Source organism: Triplophysa rosa, linkage group LG24 (genome assembly GCF_024868665.1).
Source record: "Triplophysa rosa linkage group LG24, Trosa_1v2, whole genome shotgun sequence".
Lineage (NCBI taxonomy): Eukaryota > Metazoa > Chordata > Actinopteri > Cypriniformes > Nemacheilidae > Triplophysa > Triplophysa rosa.
In genome coordinates, this window is record NC_079913.1 from 13,013,977 (window position 1) to 13,036,025 (window position 22,049).

Genomic DNA, 22,049 nt, shown 5'->3' on the forward strand with positions numbered 1-22,049 from the left:
TCTAACACATTGTTTTAGAGAGAGAGCAGAAAGCCGTCTAGCCGAGGGAGGATATAGCTGGTGTAACTGCCATCAATGAAGCCTTTCCCATTGTTGTGGACAAACCAGCAGAAGACATCTGAACCTCGTTTTTTATCACGTCTGTAGTCCTTCTGCCAACCTCTGATCAACAAAAAACATTCAAACATTTTAAAATACAACAAAAATAAATACACTGGATGAAAAGAGCATAATAGGTTTATAATAGGAGGTAAATATTCTCACAATGCCTGTCAAGATCTCAAAATCACAACAAATAAGTATGGTTCTACCATAATGTGCAAAAATAATAACAGTTTACTATAAAGTAACGTGTTCTAACAACAAGCAATATATTTTTACAGCATTTATATGTTAATGTTAGTTACTATCAATTAAATTGTTTGTTCTTATTTCATTGTACATTCATAAATACTACTGCTACATAAAATATTAATAAATAAATATATATGATTTTAATAAAGTCGTTTTAAATGCAATCCGTAACTTGGCTCTATATCTTTATCTCCGTTTAAAAGCTAAAATTGCAGGTTACTTGCCATACATATTTACGTGGGTTGAAGTCAAATGACATCAAACTGTTGTTTCCTGCAAAATCACACCCGACATCTCAAATTATAAACCTTTATTATAAGCCTAGTAAAGATAAGTAAGGTGAGGAGGCAGTCTGATTTTATACTTAAAAAATTTTTTGTTTATTTTTCACACAAAAAAGTTACAGATTGCAGCTTTAACGTTAACTAAGATTAATAAAAGTTTTAGAAGTATTGTTATTTCGTGTTAACAACTGGAACTTTATTGAAGACATTTTTTATTGAAGAACATTTTTACTGAGAAAATGTATATTTAAATTCTGGTGGTAACTTGTATGCTATTATTGACTGTCGTTAAAATAACTGAAAACATAATTATGCACAATTTAGCCTGTTTCTTTAGATTAAAAAAAAAACATTTTTGAGACTCACTCTTCAATGACTGTAAAAATCTGGAATAATGTTTGTACGAGACATTAAACAGATGTACCTGGTGACAGCCAGTTTGTTGCCTTTCACCTCCATTATAGCCTCTTTCTTTTTTGGATCTGCTCCCTCATGCACGGCATAGACTTTCACCTCTGGTTCCTGTGTGAACTGACCTGTTAGGACACACAAAGACCATTTTATAACATTATTTACACATTCATAACTTAGCACACAGAGTTAAGGACCTCTTGTATATCTATGACGTGTTTGTTTGTGAATGTTCTGTCCAACTAAACTTCAATCAATTCTGTTGATAACCACATAATAATTTAAAGGGATAGTTCATGATGTCATCATTTATTCACCCTCAAGTTGTTCCAAATCATACATTTCTTTGTTCTGCTGAACACAAAGTGAGATCGATGGAAGAATGTTTGTAACCAAACAGTTCTGGGGCACCATTTGACTACCATTGTAATTTTCCTACTATAGTAGTCAATGGTGCCCCAAAACTGTTTGGTTATAATCATTCCATATATCTCACTTTGTGTTCAGCAGAACAAAGAAATTTATACAGATTTGCAACAACTCAAGAGTGAGTATGATGACAGAATTTGTGAGAGTTTGGGTGAACTGTCCCTTTAACTTGTTTGTAAGAATTGATACATTAACAGTAATGCACTAAGACTGAAAGTGAATTTGGCAAGAAATTGGGATACCAGTAAAATACAACAAACACTGTTTCAAAAATATAGAACAATAAATATTACCTTAAGGACTGTGAGAATTATAAATTGAATGTTATGTTGTGTTATGTTTGTTGTATAGTATACGTTATTGTACGCTAATATGAGCAATTTCTTAGCTGTAGACATGTGAGTGTTGAATGACGCACCAATGAGACCGTGAACTTGCGAGGAGTATTCGTTGTCATTTGGGATGTAAAAGCCCAAGAAGTCCACCTGAACAGGATGCTTCTTCCACACCCGATGCAACAAAACCATGACTGAAATATCCTCACCAATCGTCACAGTAACCTGTTGCTCCTTCACTATGGTAACCTTCATTCTGACAAGGAAGGGTTTGCATATCATTTATACTGTATATTAAAAATCATATTAAATCACATGCAGTCAGAAAACATTTTTAAACTACTCAAGAAACATGGATATATGTGACCCTGGACCACAAAACCATAAGTAGCACGGGTATATTTGTAGCAATACATTGTATGGGTCAAAATAATAGATTTTTCTTTTATGCCAAAAATCATTTGGATATTAAGTAAAGATCATGTTTCATATATATTTTGTAGGGCTGTCAAACGATTAATCACGATTAATCGCATCCAGAATAAAAGTTTGGGTTAACATAATGCATGTCTGTGTACTGTGCATTTTAATTTTGTATTTATAAAAACATACGTATTTATTTAAGAAAAATATATAATTTTAATATTAATAAACATTTACATATAATTTAAATTACTGGCAAATATAAATAAATACATGGAAGCATTTTCTAAATATATACATGTTGTGTACATGTATGTGTTTATAAGTACTAAATATATACTAATATGCACAGTACACAGACATGCATTATGTAAACACAGACTTTTATTCTGGATGCGATTAATCACGATTAATCGTTTGACAGCCCTAATATTTTGTAAACTTTCTTACCATACATATATAAAAACTTTATTTTTGTGAGTGGATCCAGCAAAATCGTGAACAAAATGGCCGGAAACACGCCTACAAACTTCACTCGCTGCCCGCTTTTTGTAAATTACGCACTCAAGTTTGGTATCTGTGTAAAGTTTAGAATTTCTGCTTTCAGGTTCATTTATTCTCCACAACGTCATTATAGAGGTTAACAAATAGAGCCTTGATTTCAAATAATGTTTAAATAGTTGAATCTCGGCCAAATATATTGTCCTATCATAACAAAGCTTATTTATTCAGCTTACAGATGATGTATAAATATTCAGAATATTAAGTTTCACTAAGAAACTGACTGTCTAATGGCTAGAACTTGACCTGTTTTTGGACAAAGATTTTTCTTCACTGTCCTAATAATAGTATAGTAATGATAGTATCATCAACTCTTTTAATTTCCACCACTGAACAACTGAACTGGTTGGTCGCTTTACAAAGGGGACTAGTCTTCAAACCGACATTCAAAAGATTAAGATTAGGCCTCTGATACCTGCTTAGCATCAGTTCAGCCGTTGCTCCCCAAGAGAAAGAGTGATTGTTTCTGCCTTCCATTAGATCAATCCTGTCAGTCCCTATTATGACCTGCACACCGTCTGTTTTGGAGTATATGGAGATGGTACCAAAGTATGTGTTTATTTTGTTGTTCTTTATCTTCTTAGACCCGACCAGCTGACCATTGATTGTAACACCTGTATGAGGTATAAGGAAAAAGAAAGCACATATGAAACAGAAATAACATAACGGCATACATTTAAAAACTGTTTGGCAATGTGTCTAAAAAAGTTACCCTTTCCAGTATCCGATAGCAAGTTGAGGATGTGCCCAGGTTTGGAGTCAATGTTGAAGCAGATATCCATGTTGGTTTTGGGCAAGTGAATAATGAAGTGAGGGTCATTGTCGACTATAAAAACGAATACATAATTATATATTTTTGCTTAAGTTCAATCTGTAACTTTTTCCTCTATAGCGCCATCTCTGTTAGAAACATAACATTTCAGGTTACTTTACATACACATTTTGATTAAAGACATGTTTCTATCTAAATAACATGCACTAGTAATAAATCGTATACATACAATAAGACAAGGAATTGGAGAATACTTGCTTGATTTCATGTTGAGTAATGAATTATCAGAATGATCACAGAATCATCAGAATGTGGATTCAGTGGAAATGCAGTTTTCTATGGTTTGATGGTCTATGTTGCATTACCTATATTGATCCTATTAGGAATGACACTTAGAGCTTGTTCTCCGGTTGCCTCCTTGGGGTCAGAAGGGGCTGTAGGCATAACCCACGGAGGGTTCTGGTAAACTACGTTCGTTACTGGCAATTGTCCGGATAAAGAAGCAGTACCTTAAGAGAAGGAGAAAGACTTTCAGTTTCTGAGTCTTGTCACACTGATCATACAGAACTATTACTGACAACTAACAGCAGGGATGCATTATATATAAATGGGCATACTGGTTTAGTTTTTTCTAGTGACAGTAATCCTTGTATTATAATGGAAAACAGTACAGTTTTCAGGAGAGGTTTTGTCATAATATAAAAGTTGCATATGAAAGATGAAACCCTTTGTATTGGTTACCGGAGCAGCAGCCGTGTTTGGAGTCTTTGGGCGAGTCAGCGATGAGACGCTCTGCCGTCTCCTGGTCCTGACTCTCCACCAGCATGGCAGTCAGAGGGGTCACGAACTGATGCTCTACAGCCAAAGCAACGATCCGCTGGGTGATCTTACGCTTCTTATTTGCAGTAGGAGCTAGAGAGCTGCACAAAGGGAGTTCCATACAGTTTTCAAGGCAATATTCTTCTCTATAAGTAAACTTAAAGAAATGGTTTTGGGCAAAATTAAGTTGTGTTTGGTGTAACAAGTTATTAAGTAATTAGTTACTGTAATTTAATTACTTTCCCCTTGAAAATGTAAAGTAAGGGATTACTCTTATTTTTATTGTAATTTAATTACAGTTACTTCTGATGTAATTAATCTACTTTGTGTAATATAAGTGCTGTGCAATAGTGGAATTGACATCAAAATTCAGTCTAACTTTAAAATTCAGGCTTTAATTTATAATTATCTCATTTGTAATACTTTGGTCAGTTAATAATACAACTATATGTAGTTTTATATTATTTATTTGAATTAAAAGTAAAATCTTTGAATCACTTAACTAATCAAGGTTGATATAGGATATAGAAAGTAATTAGTAATAAGTAATTAAATACTTTTTGGTGATTTTTGTCATTTGTACAGTAATCTAATTACACTATTGAATTTGTCATTAGTAACTAGTAATGTATTACTTTTTCAGAGTAACTTGCCCAACACTGGTTATTTATTCAACCTTACTGTAAACGATTCTACTTAAAAACTGTATTTCAAAAGTTGCCTTACATTTTTAAGCTAAATCAAACCGGTCATTTGAAGTTCAATCATATTAAATTGCCTTAAACAATCTAGTTGTATTTCGCATAACTTATAAAATGAAGTTATATTGAAAATACAACTAGATGTTTTGTTTAATATAGTTTAAGGTTCAAATGTCTTGAAAAATCAACTTTTGAACTACACTGTACCATTCCAAACTCGACAAATGTAATTTTTTTAGTCACATTAAGCTTTTCCTTTAAGAGACAGATCTGATTAGCACAAACAGTATATCTGGAAAATAAAGTATAGAATGTCTTATGGATAGGGTTGGGTATCGTTTGAATTTTAACGATTGCGATTCTGCTTATCGATTTCTATTCTTATCGCACGGTTGAAGTAAAACATTTACTAGATATCAACCTGTATGGTCATTTAGCCTGCTTATTGACTGGTTTGCAAAAATATATACAGTTTATATTTATGAGCAACGTTTTGTGTACACACATAGCAACCATGTTTTGTCAGATTTATTACAATTTGTATTACCATAGTTTGACTACATCATGGTTAACTATAATGCAACTATTTTTCAAAAATAAATTAGTGGCTCCTGTGCTTTACTGCAAATACAGTAGTTAAACTATGCTTACTATAGTAAAATATGGTTCATTTTCATAAGGGCTTTTATTAAGATTTCAGCAGATCACAAGTTAACAAATGCACAGTTCTGAAAATATGCACACAGGAATTGATCAGAGGAACTGAAATTTTGATTTCAAGTATCCGATTCCTATTCTTTTTGATTCCGATCCGATACCTAACCTCAAAGTTGAATCCAGATTCAAAACAGAGGCAGTAAGTGAACACAGAGTTGTGATTCTTACCGTTCGGCTAGTAGTTGATTGACAGTGATGTAAGCCCACATTTGTCGGGCAAAGCCGGTGAAGGAATGCTGTTGTGAGTTAAGCGCTGAGTCCAGCTCCTTGACATCTGCCTCAATCTGCATGTTAAGGTCCATGTTGGCCTAAAAGAGAAATTTACTTCTCATTAAAGATGTCAATCATTTCTCTACAGACTAATGAGATTTGACCCAATTGAATTCATAATAATAAACCAGCCTTTTATAGAGTGTTCTCAGGCTGGATCCAGGCTTCTTAACTATTAAGTTAAGAAGCCTGCCATACTAACATCTAAAACACAACATATGCTGATCTATTCAGCGGGCTTGTGATGGTGGATCTAATATCATTTCTAAACTGAGAGACAAAAGGGACATGTCGCTCACAGCAGAGGCGGTGATGAAGCTTTGCAGAGTTGTGAGGTCTGTTGGTTGAAGTTTTCCAGCCACTATCACCTCTGAACCGCTGAAGAACTTGTCGAAACTGTTCTGAGTCACGTCACTTACGGCATTCTCGGGAAAGTGGATAGTGATGGACCTGAGGACAGGAGAGGAGACCTGGCTGTAGAATTCCTGGAAGGAGAAAGAGAAGAGAATTATTAGTCAAATCACAAATGCCAAATTTACACATTTCACAGACAGGAAGGTCTAGAAAAAAATAAAAGATCTTATAAGTCCTATAGCTAGTTTTAAAAAACAGAATAGTTTTCAGGCAGGTTGCAGTCGTGCATCAACTTCATGTCAGATGTTTCTCATAACATTTTCTTCAGAGAAATTACAATAAACAAATGACAGCTTTGTTTATATGCTAGAAGTGTACATATGCTTTTTGGAAAAAATGCATTGAGAAATGTGTTTTCTTTTAATCTTGTACTATTGAGAGTGACAGTAATGTTTGCCTCACTGAAAGCAAAAAACCTAAACCTAAACACAGAACAGTACACACAAGTCAATCAGCAGGATTTTAAACTAAAGCGATGTAATTGTGGGCGGGGCTAGCCAGTGCAACAAAACAGAAACAACTAATAATGTTGCTCATTGCTCGTCACAGTCACCGGATTTACAAGTCGAACACTGTACCTTTAATTGCTCTGATGCATCGTGATTGGCAAAGATCCTCTGGGCGACGCCCCTGTTGTCCATGGCAATTCGCTCCAGGAAGTCAAAGTCCACGTCGAAGCCAATACCAAGGGAGAAGAGTGAAAACTCCTCCTTCATTACGCGCTTCACATTCTTCTGAATAGTGCTCAACTTTATTTCTCCTGAAGATAGAGAGAGAAAGAGAGAGAGAATTCTTTTTATTTTTATAACACCTTTATTTAATACAAAATTCTAGAGAACAACAAACACATTACCGATACAAACTGAGATTATCCAATATTCTCAGTAAAGACCAGTGTTGGGTGTAACTAGTTACTAAGTAATTAGTTACTGTAATTTAATTACTTTCCCTTGAATAAGTAAAGTTAGGGATAACTCTAATTTTTTATGTAATTTAATTACAGTTACTTCTGTCAAACTAAATACTTTGTGTAATGTAAGTGTGTGCAATAGTGGAATTGACATCAAAATTCAAAGTCTAACTTTAAAATCCGTGCTTTAATGAATAATTCTCACATTTGTAATATTTGGTCAGTAAATAATACTACTTTATGTACACTGTAAAACATGATGTGTTGACTTTATTTAAAATATGTGTGCACCATTTTTGCATTTTAACTAAATTCAACTTAAGGAGATTTTAAGTCAAAATAACAAGAAAATCTTCGTTGCGTGTACACAAATATATGAGTTCACTTGACCTTCTTTACTTAAAAAATGATGTAGCCTGAGTTCAATCAACTTACAGTGCTCATGTAGGCTGTACTAAAATATTGAATTAATTTACCTTCATATATAGCATAGTGAAGTATATTATTATAACAAATATTATAAGATAATTGATGACTGATTTGATGTCAGTCATTGAATGATTCTCCACAGAAGCACACAACATACCGCTTTTCGCATGTGTGTCTTCCTTAATGTGGTAAGAAGAAATGCCATGGGTTGAACAGGGTCTATACTTACCAAAGAACATGAATCACCTGAATGATAACTTCACAGAAAACGATTATTCACAACAAAACAACATCAATAATACTTTACATCTTACATTTCGTTATACATCTTATTAAAATCTATATAAATGCCCCAAAAGTGCTTATTATTTAAAAAAGGCATGAATAATCAAACTTTTCAGGTGCAAGGGCTTATGGGTATTCCTTGCAGCATTTGTTTACTGATAATATTACGTTCATTGCACTGGAAATGTATGTTAGGTTTACTTCATTTTAACTGTAGTTTGCAAAAATCAAAATTTTCCATTCAATTTATACATATTTTTGAGCTTTTCTTGTAATTTTTGTGTTGCATGAACCAAGGATTTTAAGTTAAGCTAAAAATGTTATAAATTTGTTTATTTTTAAGTAGAAGCTACTTAGCATAATATACAATATGTTTGTTGAGACAACAAATTACTTTTTAGAGTGTAGTTTTAAATTATTTAAGCCGTTTCATGTCTATCCTTTAATCACTTAACTAATCAAGGTTACTATATAGAAAGTAATAAGTAATAAGTAACTAAATACTTTTTGGAGAGAATAATTTGTACAGTAATCTAATTACACTATTGAATATGTAATTAGTAACTAGTAATTAATTACTTTTTCTGAGTAAATCCGACACAACATATACCTACTGTATCAATAAACTCCATGCATGATGTTCTTACCCACTGTTGGATCTCCATCAGATACCAGAATGATCATAGACACAGAACGGGGCTCGATCAGTCCCTGACTGGACGCTTTCACCAGCATCTGCACTGCTCGCAGTAGAGCCTCATTGATGTTTGTACCTGAGGTTAAATGTCACTCAGAATCACACCAAAACACACAAACACATACTTTTTAAATCATACTGTATGTCCACTCTCTGTTCCCCTTTTACCTCCATTAGGTTTGATATGCTGGATGTACTTCTTGGCCTCATCCACCTGAATGGAGGAAGCTGGGACCAGATCTTCACTCCAGCAGCGGGCGTTGTGATTAAAGTCTATGATACTGAAGTGGTCATCCATTGATAGATCATCCAGAATAGCCTTCATTGCCTCAACTGTCTAAGATAGGAAGAGAGAGAAACACAGATAAATATAATCAAATATATCTAAATATAATTGAATAAAATAGAAATTTATTTTAAACAGAATAATACACTAATAAATTGATGAATTAATATATATTAATAATAAAATATGTTTTATTCTCTACGATTAAAACCACCCTGAAAATCAATTAAAATTCTTCATCTTTTAAATTATTTATATACCAATAAAACAATGAATTCCTTTAAGTTCCTATAAATAAAGATCATTTAAATAAATTACAGGTGCTGTTCACAAAGATGATAATGATGACTACAAAATAAACTTCTATGAAACAATTCTACATTTTATGAGAACAGGCCTATTTACCACATCTTTAGATATAGATATATAGTATATCGAGAAACGTTATGGGACAATTCCATTATTATGGATGTGACACTTTCAGTCAAAACTTGAAATATAAATTCCTACAGAACGTAAGTATTGCCAATAAATTGAATGATCTGTTTATATTTTATGAAACCTCTGATGATAGAGTCTAGACATCAGAAAAGTCTAAGCTAGTTTTCTATTTTAAACGAGAGAAAAATTCATGCGTTATGGATGTGACACACTCGTTTTTGAGAGACAACATTGTAGGATTTCTATGAATTAATATGTGCAAACCAAAAGCAATAATACCCTACAAATGAAGAAGGGATAACTCTTTACATAGAACATAAAATGGCTATATTTTTGTTTTCACATGCCCATTTCCGATAGACCTCTGCAAAGAATCTATAACTGTTGAGTAATTTCAATGTAATTTAATACAATTTATATACAATATAATCATGTTATTTTTATTAATATTGTAAAGTCAATATAAACTAAATTGTTGTATTATAACCCAAAACAGACCAGAAGTTAACTTTGGGCCAGGCGCGCCTGTCTGATGAAACCATCTATAGCATGCACATGTGCTGTGATTTAAAAAAGTAAACTGGGTCACTTTACATTTGATGTCTGCTTAAATAGGAAGTTAACAATTAACAAAACTTGTCTTCACAAACTTTTTGAAACTGCTATGTGAAAGTAGGTTACCACATCCTTACCTGTTTCATCTTCAATCCCCACATGCTGCCACTGACATCAATGACAAATACAATGTTTTTGGGGAGAGGCGAGAGATCAGAGGGTGCAAAGAAGTGAATGAAATGACCATCAGACACCTGAAAGATAATGAAAGAAACATGCATCAGCAATGATTTCTTTAGTCTATGTGCCTACAATCACACTCATATAGTTTTGTAGTATGCAGTATATGTATACTGTGCCAGTATGTACATTTTCTGTGTGCACTGAGTACTACTAACTAAACTGTATCCCACAATGCAATGTACTTCAGTAGTAGTCCTATAAATATGCGTTTGTGCGTCAAAATGTAAATGTGTAAGCATATACTGTATATTTCCACACCTGCAGCTCTCCAGCATTGCTTTCTCTCAGAACGTCATACATGACGGTGAATACCCCATCCACAGCGCTCTCTGTGCAGGTCTCACATTTGCGCTGCTGTTGTAGTGTTGGTTTGAACACTATATGAGCTTTGTCTTTGCTCTGGGTGATTTTGGTCAAATCTGCAAACTGCTCTCCAAGCGTGTTAGGGGCTGTGACAGACTTGATGCCATTGGGCTCATATATATAAACATCAACCTGGAAATAAAAAGACATGCACAAAAGCACGTATTAGAGGTCATGTGATGCACATCTTTATGTAAGAGTAAGTTTTTGTGCTTGTGTGTGTATGACTGACTTGTAGCAGAGGCACCAGGCGTCCAGGTTGGATGTGCAAGGTGTGCTTGTAGAAGCCCAGTTTCCTCTGCAACATTTCTTGATAGTGAAGCTCAAACTCCACTTTGCTGCCCGGAGGAACATGCACCTCTGTCTTGAAGGTCTCCATCGCTTGAGAGTTAGTCCTGAGAAACAAAAAAGCATATAATGTATATTGCACATTATAATGGGGATAAACAGAACATAAAAGTATTAATTGTGAATATATGAAATAAATGATTTTCAAATATAAAATTCATTTTGAATAAATACTAAACATATGTGTATCTCTAAACCACTTATAAAAATCTGGATATATAGCTCTCTTAAAAATATGTACACCTTTAAAAAATCCTGTAAAAACTGTAATTTTCCGACAGCTGGGACACTGTTAAAAACGTCAAAAAATTCTTGTAAAATTAAATAGTTTCATCTTTTTCTTGAAAATATGCTGTCTTTTTCCTGTAATTGATGTTTTGTTACCGTATTTCATTATACGTGAAAAATCTGTAAAAATAACAGTACATTTGCCAGTAACTTACAGTAGATTTAATTACTACTTAATACTACTTTCCTATTAGTAGGCTACTGTTTTCAATTTGAGTTAAACTTTACTTTATTCAAAATTAAAGCAAAATGAGCAAGAAGAGACTCATTACTGGCATTAGCACAGCGACGCTGCAAAAAAATGAGCTCTAGTAAAAATATGTAACATTTCTTAAATCACAATACATTTACATAACAAGAAAAGTGACCCAAGATATTTAGTCTTAAAAATAAAAGAACTAGGTGAGGTTGTTTAAAAGAAAATTGTAAATTAAATCTACATTAAGTTACTGGCAAACCTGCTGCAAAACAGCACAGTTTTACAGTATAAGCAAATTGGCTTTAGACATGAATATATGCATGAAAGAATCCGATAAATGCGGTACCTGACAATACCAGCAGCTTTTCCGCGTGCTCTTGCTTGAGCATAAAGGTTTCTCGCCACTGCCTTCTCCTTTACCGAGCCAACGAATGTGATCCCATTTACATTCCTGAAAAGCAGCCACGGGTCATACAGCAGGTCCATGTGTTTTGTGTGTTTATGTGTGAGTATCTGTGTGTCATTGCTCTCACATGGTAAAGTTGTTAATGAAGGCCCGTTTGGGGATCTGTACGTTGAAGCCGATGCTCTGAGCATTTGGGCCCGAGTTAACCACAGAGCTCTTGACTGTGGTGTGAACGAATCGTGATGTAATTCTGCTCTCCACCTTATAACTCTTAACAGTGATGTCATTGCCCTGGATAGCCTACATGACATTACATATAGAGCTCAATACACAAATCAGTCATTCATGTGTTATTTAGACGATAAACATTTTTGACAGTGACAAATGGTATATGCTAAAAATTTGGACTTAAGGCTTATTGTCCATGCTGAATTCATATTTCTTGTGCCCACCAGCATAATAACAGTATGTTGCTGTATATTAAAAACATGCTGAGGTCTCCAGATGCAGCAACAAAAACTGCCATTAACTAAATCGTTTAAAATTTGAGCAGAAATTAGCTATTATTATTATATGGGTTAAGCATTGAAGTACATTACTTAGGTCAAATCAAATGTGTTCCTTGGAAAAACAATAGCAGACACACAATTGCGCATTTTTTTTACTGTGCAGAATAAAGTTATTTTGAGAACTGCAAAATAAATTGCGAACTACAACAAATGCAAATAGCCAAGTACCTAAAGTAATTGGGTACTTGTAAAAAATAGAAGTAGAACAGCAGCAAAGGGGAAGTCAATAACCGTAGTGTCTTCAAACAAGCCGATCGATTAATAGATAAGATTAGAGTGGAATAACAAGAGCGAGAGCATACCTCAAAATCCTCTTCCTCTTCACTGGTCAAAATGTTCCTCTACACAAAAACAACAAAAATGTAAAATAATAATAATAATAATAATGAGTATGACTAAACAAAAAATGCAAGTGAAATTCTGCATAAACACATTAGTAAAAAAAATCTATGAACTAACAGAAGTTGTTCCTCAACACAAAACCAACAAAAACGTAAAATAATATTAATATTAATAATATGAATAAACAAAAAAATCCAAGTTAATTTCTGCATTAACACTTTAGGGGGAAAAAATCTATTAACTAACAGAAGTTGGTTAATGGTTAAAGTAAGCATGTTTTTGTATTGTTCATGAATGCATTACAAACTATAATCTAATTTTGTGTATTAATTTTACAGCATTTTCACATATTGTTGAAATGCAATAAAAACATGTCAAATTACAGAAATTCAACTTCAGATGTAATTCAATATAACACAAAAAATGTGTAATTTAAGTTCACAAAACAATGTTTTTTACAATATTTTTTGGTGCCGAAATTTGACCTTTTTTACAGTATGTTAACTACCATGATTTAGGCCTTAGTTGTTAAAAAAATTACATCAACGTGTACGCTGTTCATGGACAGTTCCGAAAACACTTGCATGACGTACAGTATGACACAATCACAGAGACACGGTGGACTTATAGGCCCTTCCTGACACTTTGATCATTGGTAATCAAACAATGCCCCTGAGACCCTTTGATCACATTATACCCTTACAAAAACAGCTTCTTCTTAAAAACAAGCACAGTAATAAAGATTTGTAATAATTTCTTCATTATTTTGTGTATTTGAATATACACCTGCTTCAAATCATTTTTACACATTCCTTATTATATATGGATGTTGATTCATGTTCCTGTAGCTAGTGTGAGATACCAACAACGCCAAGGTCACAAGTCTGATTCCCAATTGTATTAAAAGTGTTTGCAAAAGGCATAAATGTATTTTACAATGTATGAAAACTTACCCTGTATCTCCCAGACTGATGGTACTGATCCAAAGGACCTGACTAACAAATGGATAAAGAGAGAAAATCACTTTTCAACAAACTGTCTTCGGCTATACACATACACGCAGAGGCACACGTTCAATTTTTAATTTTCCATCTTACCAATTCATCTTCCCACTCGCCATCGATGACAAACTCAAAAGCCCAGCTCTGACAGAAGAGCAGGACGCAAAGAAGAAGAACCGGAGGCTTCATGACAACAAAAAGGAGTCTTCACAGCATAAAAAAGAATGGCCAGAACAATCCACATGCAAACACTAGCTCACTGAAGCTAAAGGATCAGCCTTCGCAGTCTCTTAGACCTCTGAGCCTCGTCAATATTTGTTGTGCAGAGGAACCTTTGAAACCTGACCAGCAGATGAACAAACACACAACCTGAAATGGAATAACATATCTTTCCTTCATGAGTAATGAAGTAATAAAGTCATTTTGAAAACACTTTTGCCATTGAATGTATTTTTAAATATATGGTGAAAAAGTTTTTGAATTTAAGCACGGATGTCATTCCGTTTCAGACTATAATCTTATTGTGTTTATTAATACTAAGTGTTTTATTCTTTTTCAACACATATTTAATGAAAGGTGCTTATCTTTTAAAAAATGTCTCCATTGTCTCTTAAAAATCACCTCAGCAGGCAAATAATTTTTTATTTCATGCTGTTTTTAATATCTTCTATTAATTTTGTATGAAGTTCGTCATTTTTTAGACCCCAAAATATACATTCTTAAAAGGGAGCCATTGAATAATAATTTTTGGTTCAATGGTTCTATAAAGAACCTTTACATTTGAAGAGCCTTTTGCATCATGAAAGGTTCTTTGTAGTGGCAAATGGTTCCGTTAAAAGTGAGAAATGATTCTTTCTGGAACCGAAAATGGTTCTTCCACAGCATCACTGTTAATATTGTATAGTAAAGAAATTGTTCTTTTAGACCAAGGCATGTGTGATTTTGTAATTAAACATTTTGATTAAATACACAAAATGAATAGCTGTTGATAAAAGCAAATGACAAAATGTTACTATAACACAATTTAAAGAAATGTTGATTCAAGAATAGACACAGCATATTGCTTGAATTATGCCCTTGTTACCTAGAATATTGCCCAATCACCAGCACCACATCTGTGTCCTTCTCTCTGGGGTTATTCTCACCACAAGGTTACTCTATTTCATTCAGACACATTTTCTGTGTCGCTTCAATATGTTGCATGTGTTAAAGTGTCTCTACAATATTGCTGTTAAGTGGAATATTGGGGTCTTTGTGCCCAAATCTAAGAAGCAATGATGTACACAGGCTTAAAACCTCAGAGCCATAAAACTGTGCAAAGAGTGTCCTTAAAAATAACATTATATAACATTCTAAAAACAAGGGACTGCTAAAAAAGAACGCTTTGCTGTTCGTACCTAGATTATCATACTTCAGATCTGATGACCCGCTAACTGTCAAACAAAACATTAACAGAAACAAATTCAGACCGGCGGTAACCTAAACAAACCACTAGATGGCAATACAGTGTTCATTTTATTAGACCGCCACACTTACAACAGCATAATCCTTGCGCTCAGGATCTAGAAGAGCGCGGGAGTTGCTTTAAAACCTTAAAATCAGCGTGCATGCTGTAACAATATATCATATAAAACATTACTTGTCTCTATAAAATGGCAAAGCATTGCTAAATTTACTGTTATTTTAACATAAGACAAGAGGGTCAAATTTGATAATGAAATGACAAACGAATTCACAGAAGACATTTGGGTTTGCGCAACGCACTCTGAAGAGGTTATTTCCGCACGGCAGAGAACTAGGACAGATCACTTGTTGCAAAGTGCGTCGAATAATAACGTTTGTAAGGTCTAGAACCAAAAACACTGAAGCCTCCAACCACTTGCAGCAAGCAGGCGTGCGTTTTACTACTGCCTTCTTAAGATGGGTGGGACACAAAAACTGCCCTGATCACGCACCACGACCACTCGACTACTCCACCCGCTATAGAGACACATCAGTGCAGACTATCATCTCCTAAAATGTTGCTTATAGTGCTCGTCTTGTTTTTGTGTCCGTTGTTTCAATGCCAAACCGAGGATGCTGAAGTTTCGCAGGACCTTGAAAACGACGTGATTTATGACATGGATTTAAATACCGTAGGACCTTTTCCTGCACTTTATATAGAAAAAATAAAAATTTGATAGTTATTTATTTGCTAGAATTGACCACAATCTGATTTTTGTCTCCAGACTGCTCGTAGAGTCTCGCGGCAGGTGAGAACGTCACTAAACAAGGTAAAAAAAGATGCGCGCAACAACTGCGCTCTCCGTCGGTTTTTAACTCTACAATTCTCAAGACATAGTCTATAAGCATGTGTTCACCTATTGTTTTGTTTCGAAATTGTGAACAGTGTAATACAACTGCTAGTTTTATTTGTTCAGTAAAGTTAAGCAATGTGTTTACCAAATACAAGCTAGTTGGACAAGGCGTCACAAATTACAGAGTCCCTATGAAGTTGCCAAAATATCTTTCAAATCATAGGCTCACTGACTGACCCTTTAAACGTTGCCATAGAAACTTTTTTCTGTAGGTTGTTAAGTCTTTATTTCATAATAAGAGTTATCATAACACGTTATTATGATTATTGGCATCATCATAATAATGAGTATCACTTTTTGTTTGTTTTTCACAGTGATGGATAAAGTTACAATTGTGGGAAACTATTATTACCATAATACATTTTTGTAGAGGCGATCACCCCAACTCTTTAACCACTTGGCTATAACCACGATATATGTATCTGGTTAAATTATGGTCTTTATTACTTTTGCTGCCATCTGCCAGGAGACTAAACCACATATTCTGGAGCTGTCGGTCCAGACCACCATCATCTCCCGCTATGCTTTCACTGCAGTGTCCTGCAGCCTGTTAAACCGACACTCGGCTGCCGCTCAAGGGGTCTTTCAGTTCTACATCCCAACTGCTGCATACATCTCCAACTTTACCATGTAAGTTTTTAAACTTATCAGACATAAGCAAATCTATCAATCAATCTATAAATGTTTATTTTTTATTTGATTAAAATGTTGGTCATTCTCAAACCTGTAATATTATTAATAATTTGTGTTGCTAGAAGTCTTTAAAAGCCACTTGTAAACCTGCAACACTGAACACCAAAACCTTTACTGTGTCACAAGGATGACATATAACATATTTTAAAAGAGAAATATTATGGCTTATTTATTTTCTGTGTTGATTTCAAGGCATGCACATCAAAAAATGAATGATACTTCCAGAATCAAGTATATACTGTAAATTCCAAAATAGCAGTCAATTTACCATAGAAGATGTTTGTCATTAGGTTAGGCCTATGACAGGTATTTACAGAGATAACGTATTTACGAAGCACATTTTGTGGAGCAGTTTGTCCGATTTGGGGACCTGCGGTGTATGTAGATTTAATAGCTCATTCTAAGGTAAGAAAAACATAACGCTTCATTATGTAAGGTCTTTATACACCTCTGAAGACATAGTTATGTACAGTATATTGCATTTCTGTCAACAGATCCTCCAAAAAAAATACACCTTTAAGGGGGTTTATTTCAAAAGCTGAGAGAAAAAAAGAGGGAGTATGGTTTGAGAATGTTACGCTCATTTAATAATAAAAATTCTAATTTTATGCTGTTGGTATGGTGGCAAAGGATTGTGGGAGGACGTGTCTTTCCCAGTCAGGTAAAGGCCAAAGAGAAGACGATAAAGAAGGAAGGTGGAGAAAATAATGGCAAACCGAAAAAGGACTCACCAGAGAAGAGGTGAAGATAAGCTTCTCTTTAAGCATTTCTTTCAACCTATAAGACCAGAACACTGGGCTGTTTGTATATTGAATTCCCCTGCAATAATTAAGAAAATTTGAGATTTATGTTTCCTCAAATTTTTTTAAATTGAGATGGTTTGACAAAAAGTTAATACAGCCAGAGTAATATTTTCTCATTCTGTCCCTGTCAAGTGAGGGTGATATGGAGTTGTTTCGCATGGAGGTTACTATCCCTGGACGCAACCGAGCCATGTTCCTCCTAACCTATGAAGAGCTGCTGCAGAGACGATTGGGCCGTTATGAACATGTGACCAGTATTCGGCCAATGCAACTGGTCAGCAAACTCAGTGTGGGCGTTACCATTGTGGAGCACTCTCGCATAACTTATCTAGAAGTCTTACCTCTACGGAACACCAAAACTGCAGCCTCCAATGGCAACGGTAAGGCACATGGTCACCAGCTGTATCCATCCAGATGCCTCAGTGCTGTTATTGGATTTAAATGTTTGGAAAAAAATTAACATGTCCATTTTTCAGGATATTTGAAACAAGAACATGACTTAGAAAAATGTCTTTTTGTAATGCATATGCAACATACTGTATGTATTATATAAACATAAACGCATTTTTTTAATCAAAAAATGAATGCATTATTGTCAAAACATTCACATGTACTGTATATTTTTTATATACTCACACCTTCTCTTTTCTCAGGTAAGAAAGGACCACCAGTTTCCACTGTAGTCAAACAAAACGAAACCTTCTGCAAGATCAGATTCACTCCCAACATAGTGCAGCAGGCCAAGATTGCCACCAATGGCATGCTGGGAGACTTTGTGGTCCAGTATGATGTAGAGAGAGAAATGGGCATTGGGGACATACAGGTACACAAATACAAATAAACTATAGATTAAACAATAAAAAAATGTAAAGTAGCCAAAATTACATTAAAAAATATAAAACTTAAAAACTTTTAATACATGTATTCAATTGTTTAAACACGTTTAAACACATTATTTGTTTGTAGTGTGTAGTGAATATACTCCAGTATTTAATACCTCAAATTTCACGACCTCAGGTGTGGTATTACTTTTCCAAGCAAAGTTATATTATTACATTGCATAATAAAATGGACAACAAAATACAATAGACTTAAACGGAAGGAGTCCTTTTCAGAGACCGACATATAAAGACTTGCGGGTGGGCTGCTGGTCAAGTGAACAAGTAATAATAAACAACCCCCCAGAACACCATAGCAACTAATAGCCCAGGCCAGAACACATTAGTAACAACAGAGCAATGACCTAAAACCTCTTAGCACACCTAGCAAATGCCAAGAAATGTCCTTTTTACAGCCACCGCAACCTAGCATTGTGACTACAAGTTCTGTTACGTTCAAGTTTTGTTTGTGCTAATCACATTCTGTTAAAACAAAGTCAACATTTTTTGTATTCCTTTTCATATTATTTTGTTATCCATTCTCTTCCCTTCCAACATGTTTCAAATCCATTCAGAATGTGATGAAGTCACCAAAGACTTCAAACTCCTCCAGCACACTGACCTCACTGTGCACGCACACACACACACACACAACTGAATGTGTGTTAAGAGTATCTGCTCTATTTCAGGTTCTAGATGGACATTTCGTGCACTACTTTGCCCCCAAAGACCTGCCTGTCGTGCCTAAGAACGTTGTATTTGTGATTGATACCAGCGCCTCCATGGTTGGGACGAAAATCAGACAGGTAAATACACTAAATGAAGCATCAAATATCACATCTGTTCTTCAGTCTCAGTAGAAAGTAAACGGACACAGTAAACTGAAAATTCATACTTATCGTTCCAGTATCCTCTTTAGAGTAAACTGTATGAATTCATTTGTCTTAAAGAGGAAATCATATCGTGACACATTTTTCCCAGCTAGTTCTTGTGATCTCATAGTTGGAAACACAGATACCCACACCCTTTTCTGAACGAAATGGCAAAGTTCAATAGTTGTCTTACTTTTTCTCATCCAGACCAAGGACGCTCTGTTCACAATCCTACGCGAGCTGCGGCCCAACGATCACTTCAATTTTGTCACTTTTTCCAATCGCGTCCGTGTGTGGCAGCCGGGCAAACTTGTGCCCGTCACACCCAACAACGTGCGCGATGCCAAGAAATTCATCTACATGATCTCACCCACTGGAGGTAGAAAATCTTCTAAACACACCCTGTTTACACATTTTAACATTATAAACATTAGTAGTTTACCCCAAAACAGAAATTGATGTCATTGTTTAGCCACCCGTATGTTCCAAACAACACAATCCCATGGCAATTTGTAATTTGGGTGACTCTTTTATGCTAACTTGATTCATTTAATTCATTAATGTTATTTAAATCTCTTTTGCAGGCACTGATATTAACAATGCTATTCAGACGGGCTCAACGTTATTAAGGGACTACCTGTCCAGCAAAGACGAGACCCATCACAACAGTGTCTCACTTATCATCTTCCTGACTGATGGGCGGCCCACAGTGGGCGTGGTCCAGAGCCCAACCATCATTGGAAACACGAAAACTGCAGTGCAGGAGAAATTCTGTCTTTTTACGATTGGTATGGGTGATGATGTGGACTACAGACTGCTGGAGAGGATGTCCCTGGAGAACTGTGGGACCATGAGGAGAATCCCAGAGGATGCTGATGCCAGGGCCATGCTCAAAGGGTAAGAAATATCTAGTCACTATTGGCTTTTACACATTAACATTACTTTAAGTCTGTAGGAATTCTTAAGGAATTGCTGTGCGGAGGTTCCAGGGAAGCCTCTGCAGCCAACCTCCACTGGAAAGGTATAGGCTCTCCACCCAGCTTGCATGCATGCAGATGCAAGCTCTGCATACTTCTCCGTTTTCCTCTCAAACGCATCCTCCATCCTGTCTTCCCATGGCACAGTTAATTCGGCCATGATGACAGTCTTCGTGATGGTGGTCCAGATTACAATGTCAGGTCGAAGAGATGTTATGACAGTCTGCTGTGGGAACTTCAGTTGGCGACCAAGATCGGCTCTCAGGTCCCACTCGCCTCCCGGTAACAACAGGGACCTCTCCCGTACGAAGATGTTTAGCGCCTATCCCCCTTGCTTGACTAATTGGATAGGCTGGTATACTGATGCCGTACTGGCTTTGCACTTCAACCCAACGCGCTTCAATGACTTCTGCTAGCTTCCACAGGACACCCATACCGGCCCTGGGTCAAAGCCGTCTTACAGCCGGAGACTCTGGTGGCCACACAGCTGGCAAATTTCTTCTAAGCCGTACCAGCAATACAGGTTCTAGGGGCATGGGAGGGTATTGTACGTAGCCCTGATCAGGAAACGTAACCTTGCTTGGGGCAGCTTCCACAGATCGGCCCATGTGATGGTCCTATTGATTACTGCCTCCCAGGTTGTCCATTTCCCTTGCTGGGATTGGTTCAATGCTCTGACCCTGTAGATTTCCTCCTCCTCCTTTGTGACCTCCTGGACAATCAGCCTTTTCCTCTCTGTCTTTGTGGCTTTGAACCACATGCTGGTTGCTGTTGTCCATCCGTAGCCTGCCCTCCCGTGCTGGATTAGTCCCACAACCTCTTGGTGTCTCAGACGAGTTATGGCTTGATGCATCGCTTGTGGTGTGTTCCATTTTCTTCCCGTACGAACTCGGGCATTCGCATTTTGTACGACCGGATCGGGAGAGTCTTTCAGCTCGAGCAGCAGCCTCACATTTTCCAGTTTGTCGCTGATGGTTTTCATCGGAAGCCTCAGGATGTTCTTCCCAAATAGAGCTGAGGTGGACAGGCATCGGGAAAGGCCAAGCCACTTCCAAATATAGTTATTTGCCTTTGTGTCCATCTTCAGGACTGTCGATGAGGTGATATCACAACAGGCGATGGAATAGGGTGAACTGGTAACACCAGACCTTGAATTGCCTGGAAGCAGACTTTCATCGATCTTCTTTAGACCATCAGTAAGTTTTGTGGTTACAGAGAAAGCCATGTGTTTGTCTGAAAGGTCAGCGGTGTAGAGCCTTCCCAGGATTTTCACTGGTTGGTCTATCAAGCGTGGAATCTTCTCACCACTGACTGAGAAGGAGATGATGTCCCTCCTGCCTCCTTTCCTGATCGAGAGACTGCGTGACTTGGATTCGTTTTTTCTTCATCTGACTCCTCTAACTGTCTGTCTTCTTCCTCTAATAAGTATGACCTCAAACACTGTTGTGAAGAGTATGGGAGAGATGGAGCATCCCATGGCTATTCCTTTCTCCACTTGATGCCACCCAGTTTTAACTTCCGAGGTTGCGTAGCAGACTTGGAGGTTGTCAAAATAGTTGGTTATGAGGGTCTGAATACATGGTGGGATATGAAGGAAGTTGAGGGCAAACCTGATGA

General features: G+C 36.0%; 2 protein-coding genes across 4 annotated transcripts in view; one reads left to right on the top strand and one right to left on the bottom strand.

Annotated features, from left to right (window-relative positions):
- Positions 1-19,755, bottom strand: itih2 (inter-alpha-trypsin inhibitor heavy chain 2). Of its 3 annotated transcripts, XM_057324571.1 has the most exons (24): positions 19,649-19,755; positions 18,344-18,476; positions 18,047-18,130; positions 17,634-17,721; positions 13,949-14,221; positions 13,805-13,846; positions 12,812-12,850; positions 12,068-12,240; positions 11,881-11,985; positions 10,932-11,094; positions 10,595-10,831; positions 10,231-10,347; positions 8,980-9,148; positions 8,762-8,887; positions 7,069-7,250; positions 6,376-6,561; positions 5,975-6,114; positions 4,311-4,489; positions 3,935-4,078; positions 3,510-3,623; positions 3,213-3,411; positions 1,897-2,069; positions 1,063-1,174; positions 1-162 (listed from the first exon to the last, which is right to left on the bottom strand). In XM_057324571.1, the coding sequence occupies exons 5-24, from the start codon at positions 14,039-14,041 to the stop codon at positions 15-17; spliced, it is 2,841 nt and encodes a 946-aa protein (XP_057180554.1). In that variant the 5' UTR covers positions 14,042-14,221; positions 17,634-17,721; positions 18,047-18,130; positions 18,344-18,476; positions 19,649-19,755; the 3' UTR covers positions 1-14. The 3 variants fall into 3 exon arrangements, with proteins under 3 accessions (XP_057180554.1, XP_057180555.1, XP_057180556.1); XM_057324572.1 differs by lacking the exon at positions 17,634-17,721 and having other exon boundaries at positions 13,949-14,193; positions 18,342-18,476; XM_057324573.1 differs by lacking the exon at positions 17,634-17,721 and having other exon boundaries at positions 18,342-18,476.
- The window catches only part of itih5 (inter-alpha-trypsin inhibitor heavy chain 5), a 14,267-nt gene continuing 7,833 nt past the window's right edge, over positions 15,616-22,049 (top strand). Inside the window, exons 1-9 of the mRNA XM_057324570.1 lie at positions 15,616-15,987; positions 16,081-16,125; positions 16,676-16,839; positions 17,533-17,643; positions 17,838-18,085; positions 18,359-18,528; positions 19,273-19,389; positions 19,663-19,834; positions 20,040-20,352. Of these exons, the coding sequence (XP_057180553.1) occupies positions 15,871-15,987; positions 16,081-16,125; positions 16,676-16,839; positions 17,533-17,643; positions 17,838-18,085; positions 18,359-18,528; positions 19,273-19,389; positions 19,663-19,834; positions 20,040-20,352 (1,457 nt within the window). The 5' untranslated portion in view covers positions 15,616-15,870. The remainder of the gene's footprint in view (positions 15,988-16,080; positions 16,126-16,675; positions 16,840-17,532; positions 17,644-17,837; positions 18,086-18,358; positions 18,529-19,272; positions 19,390-19,662; positions 19,835-20,039; positions 20,353-22,049) is intronic.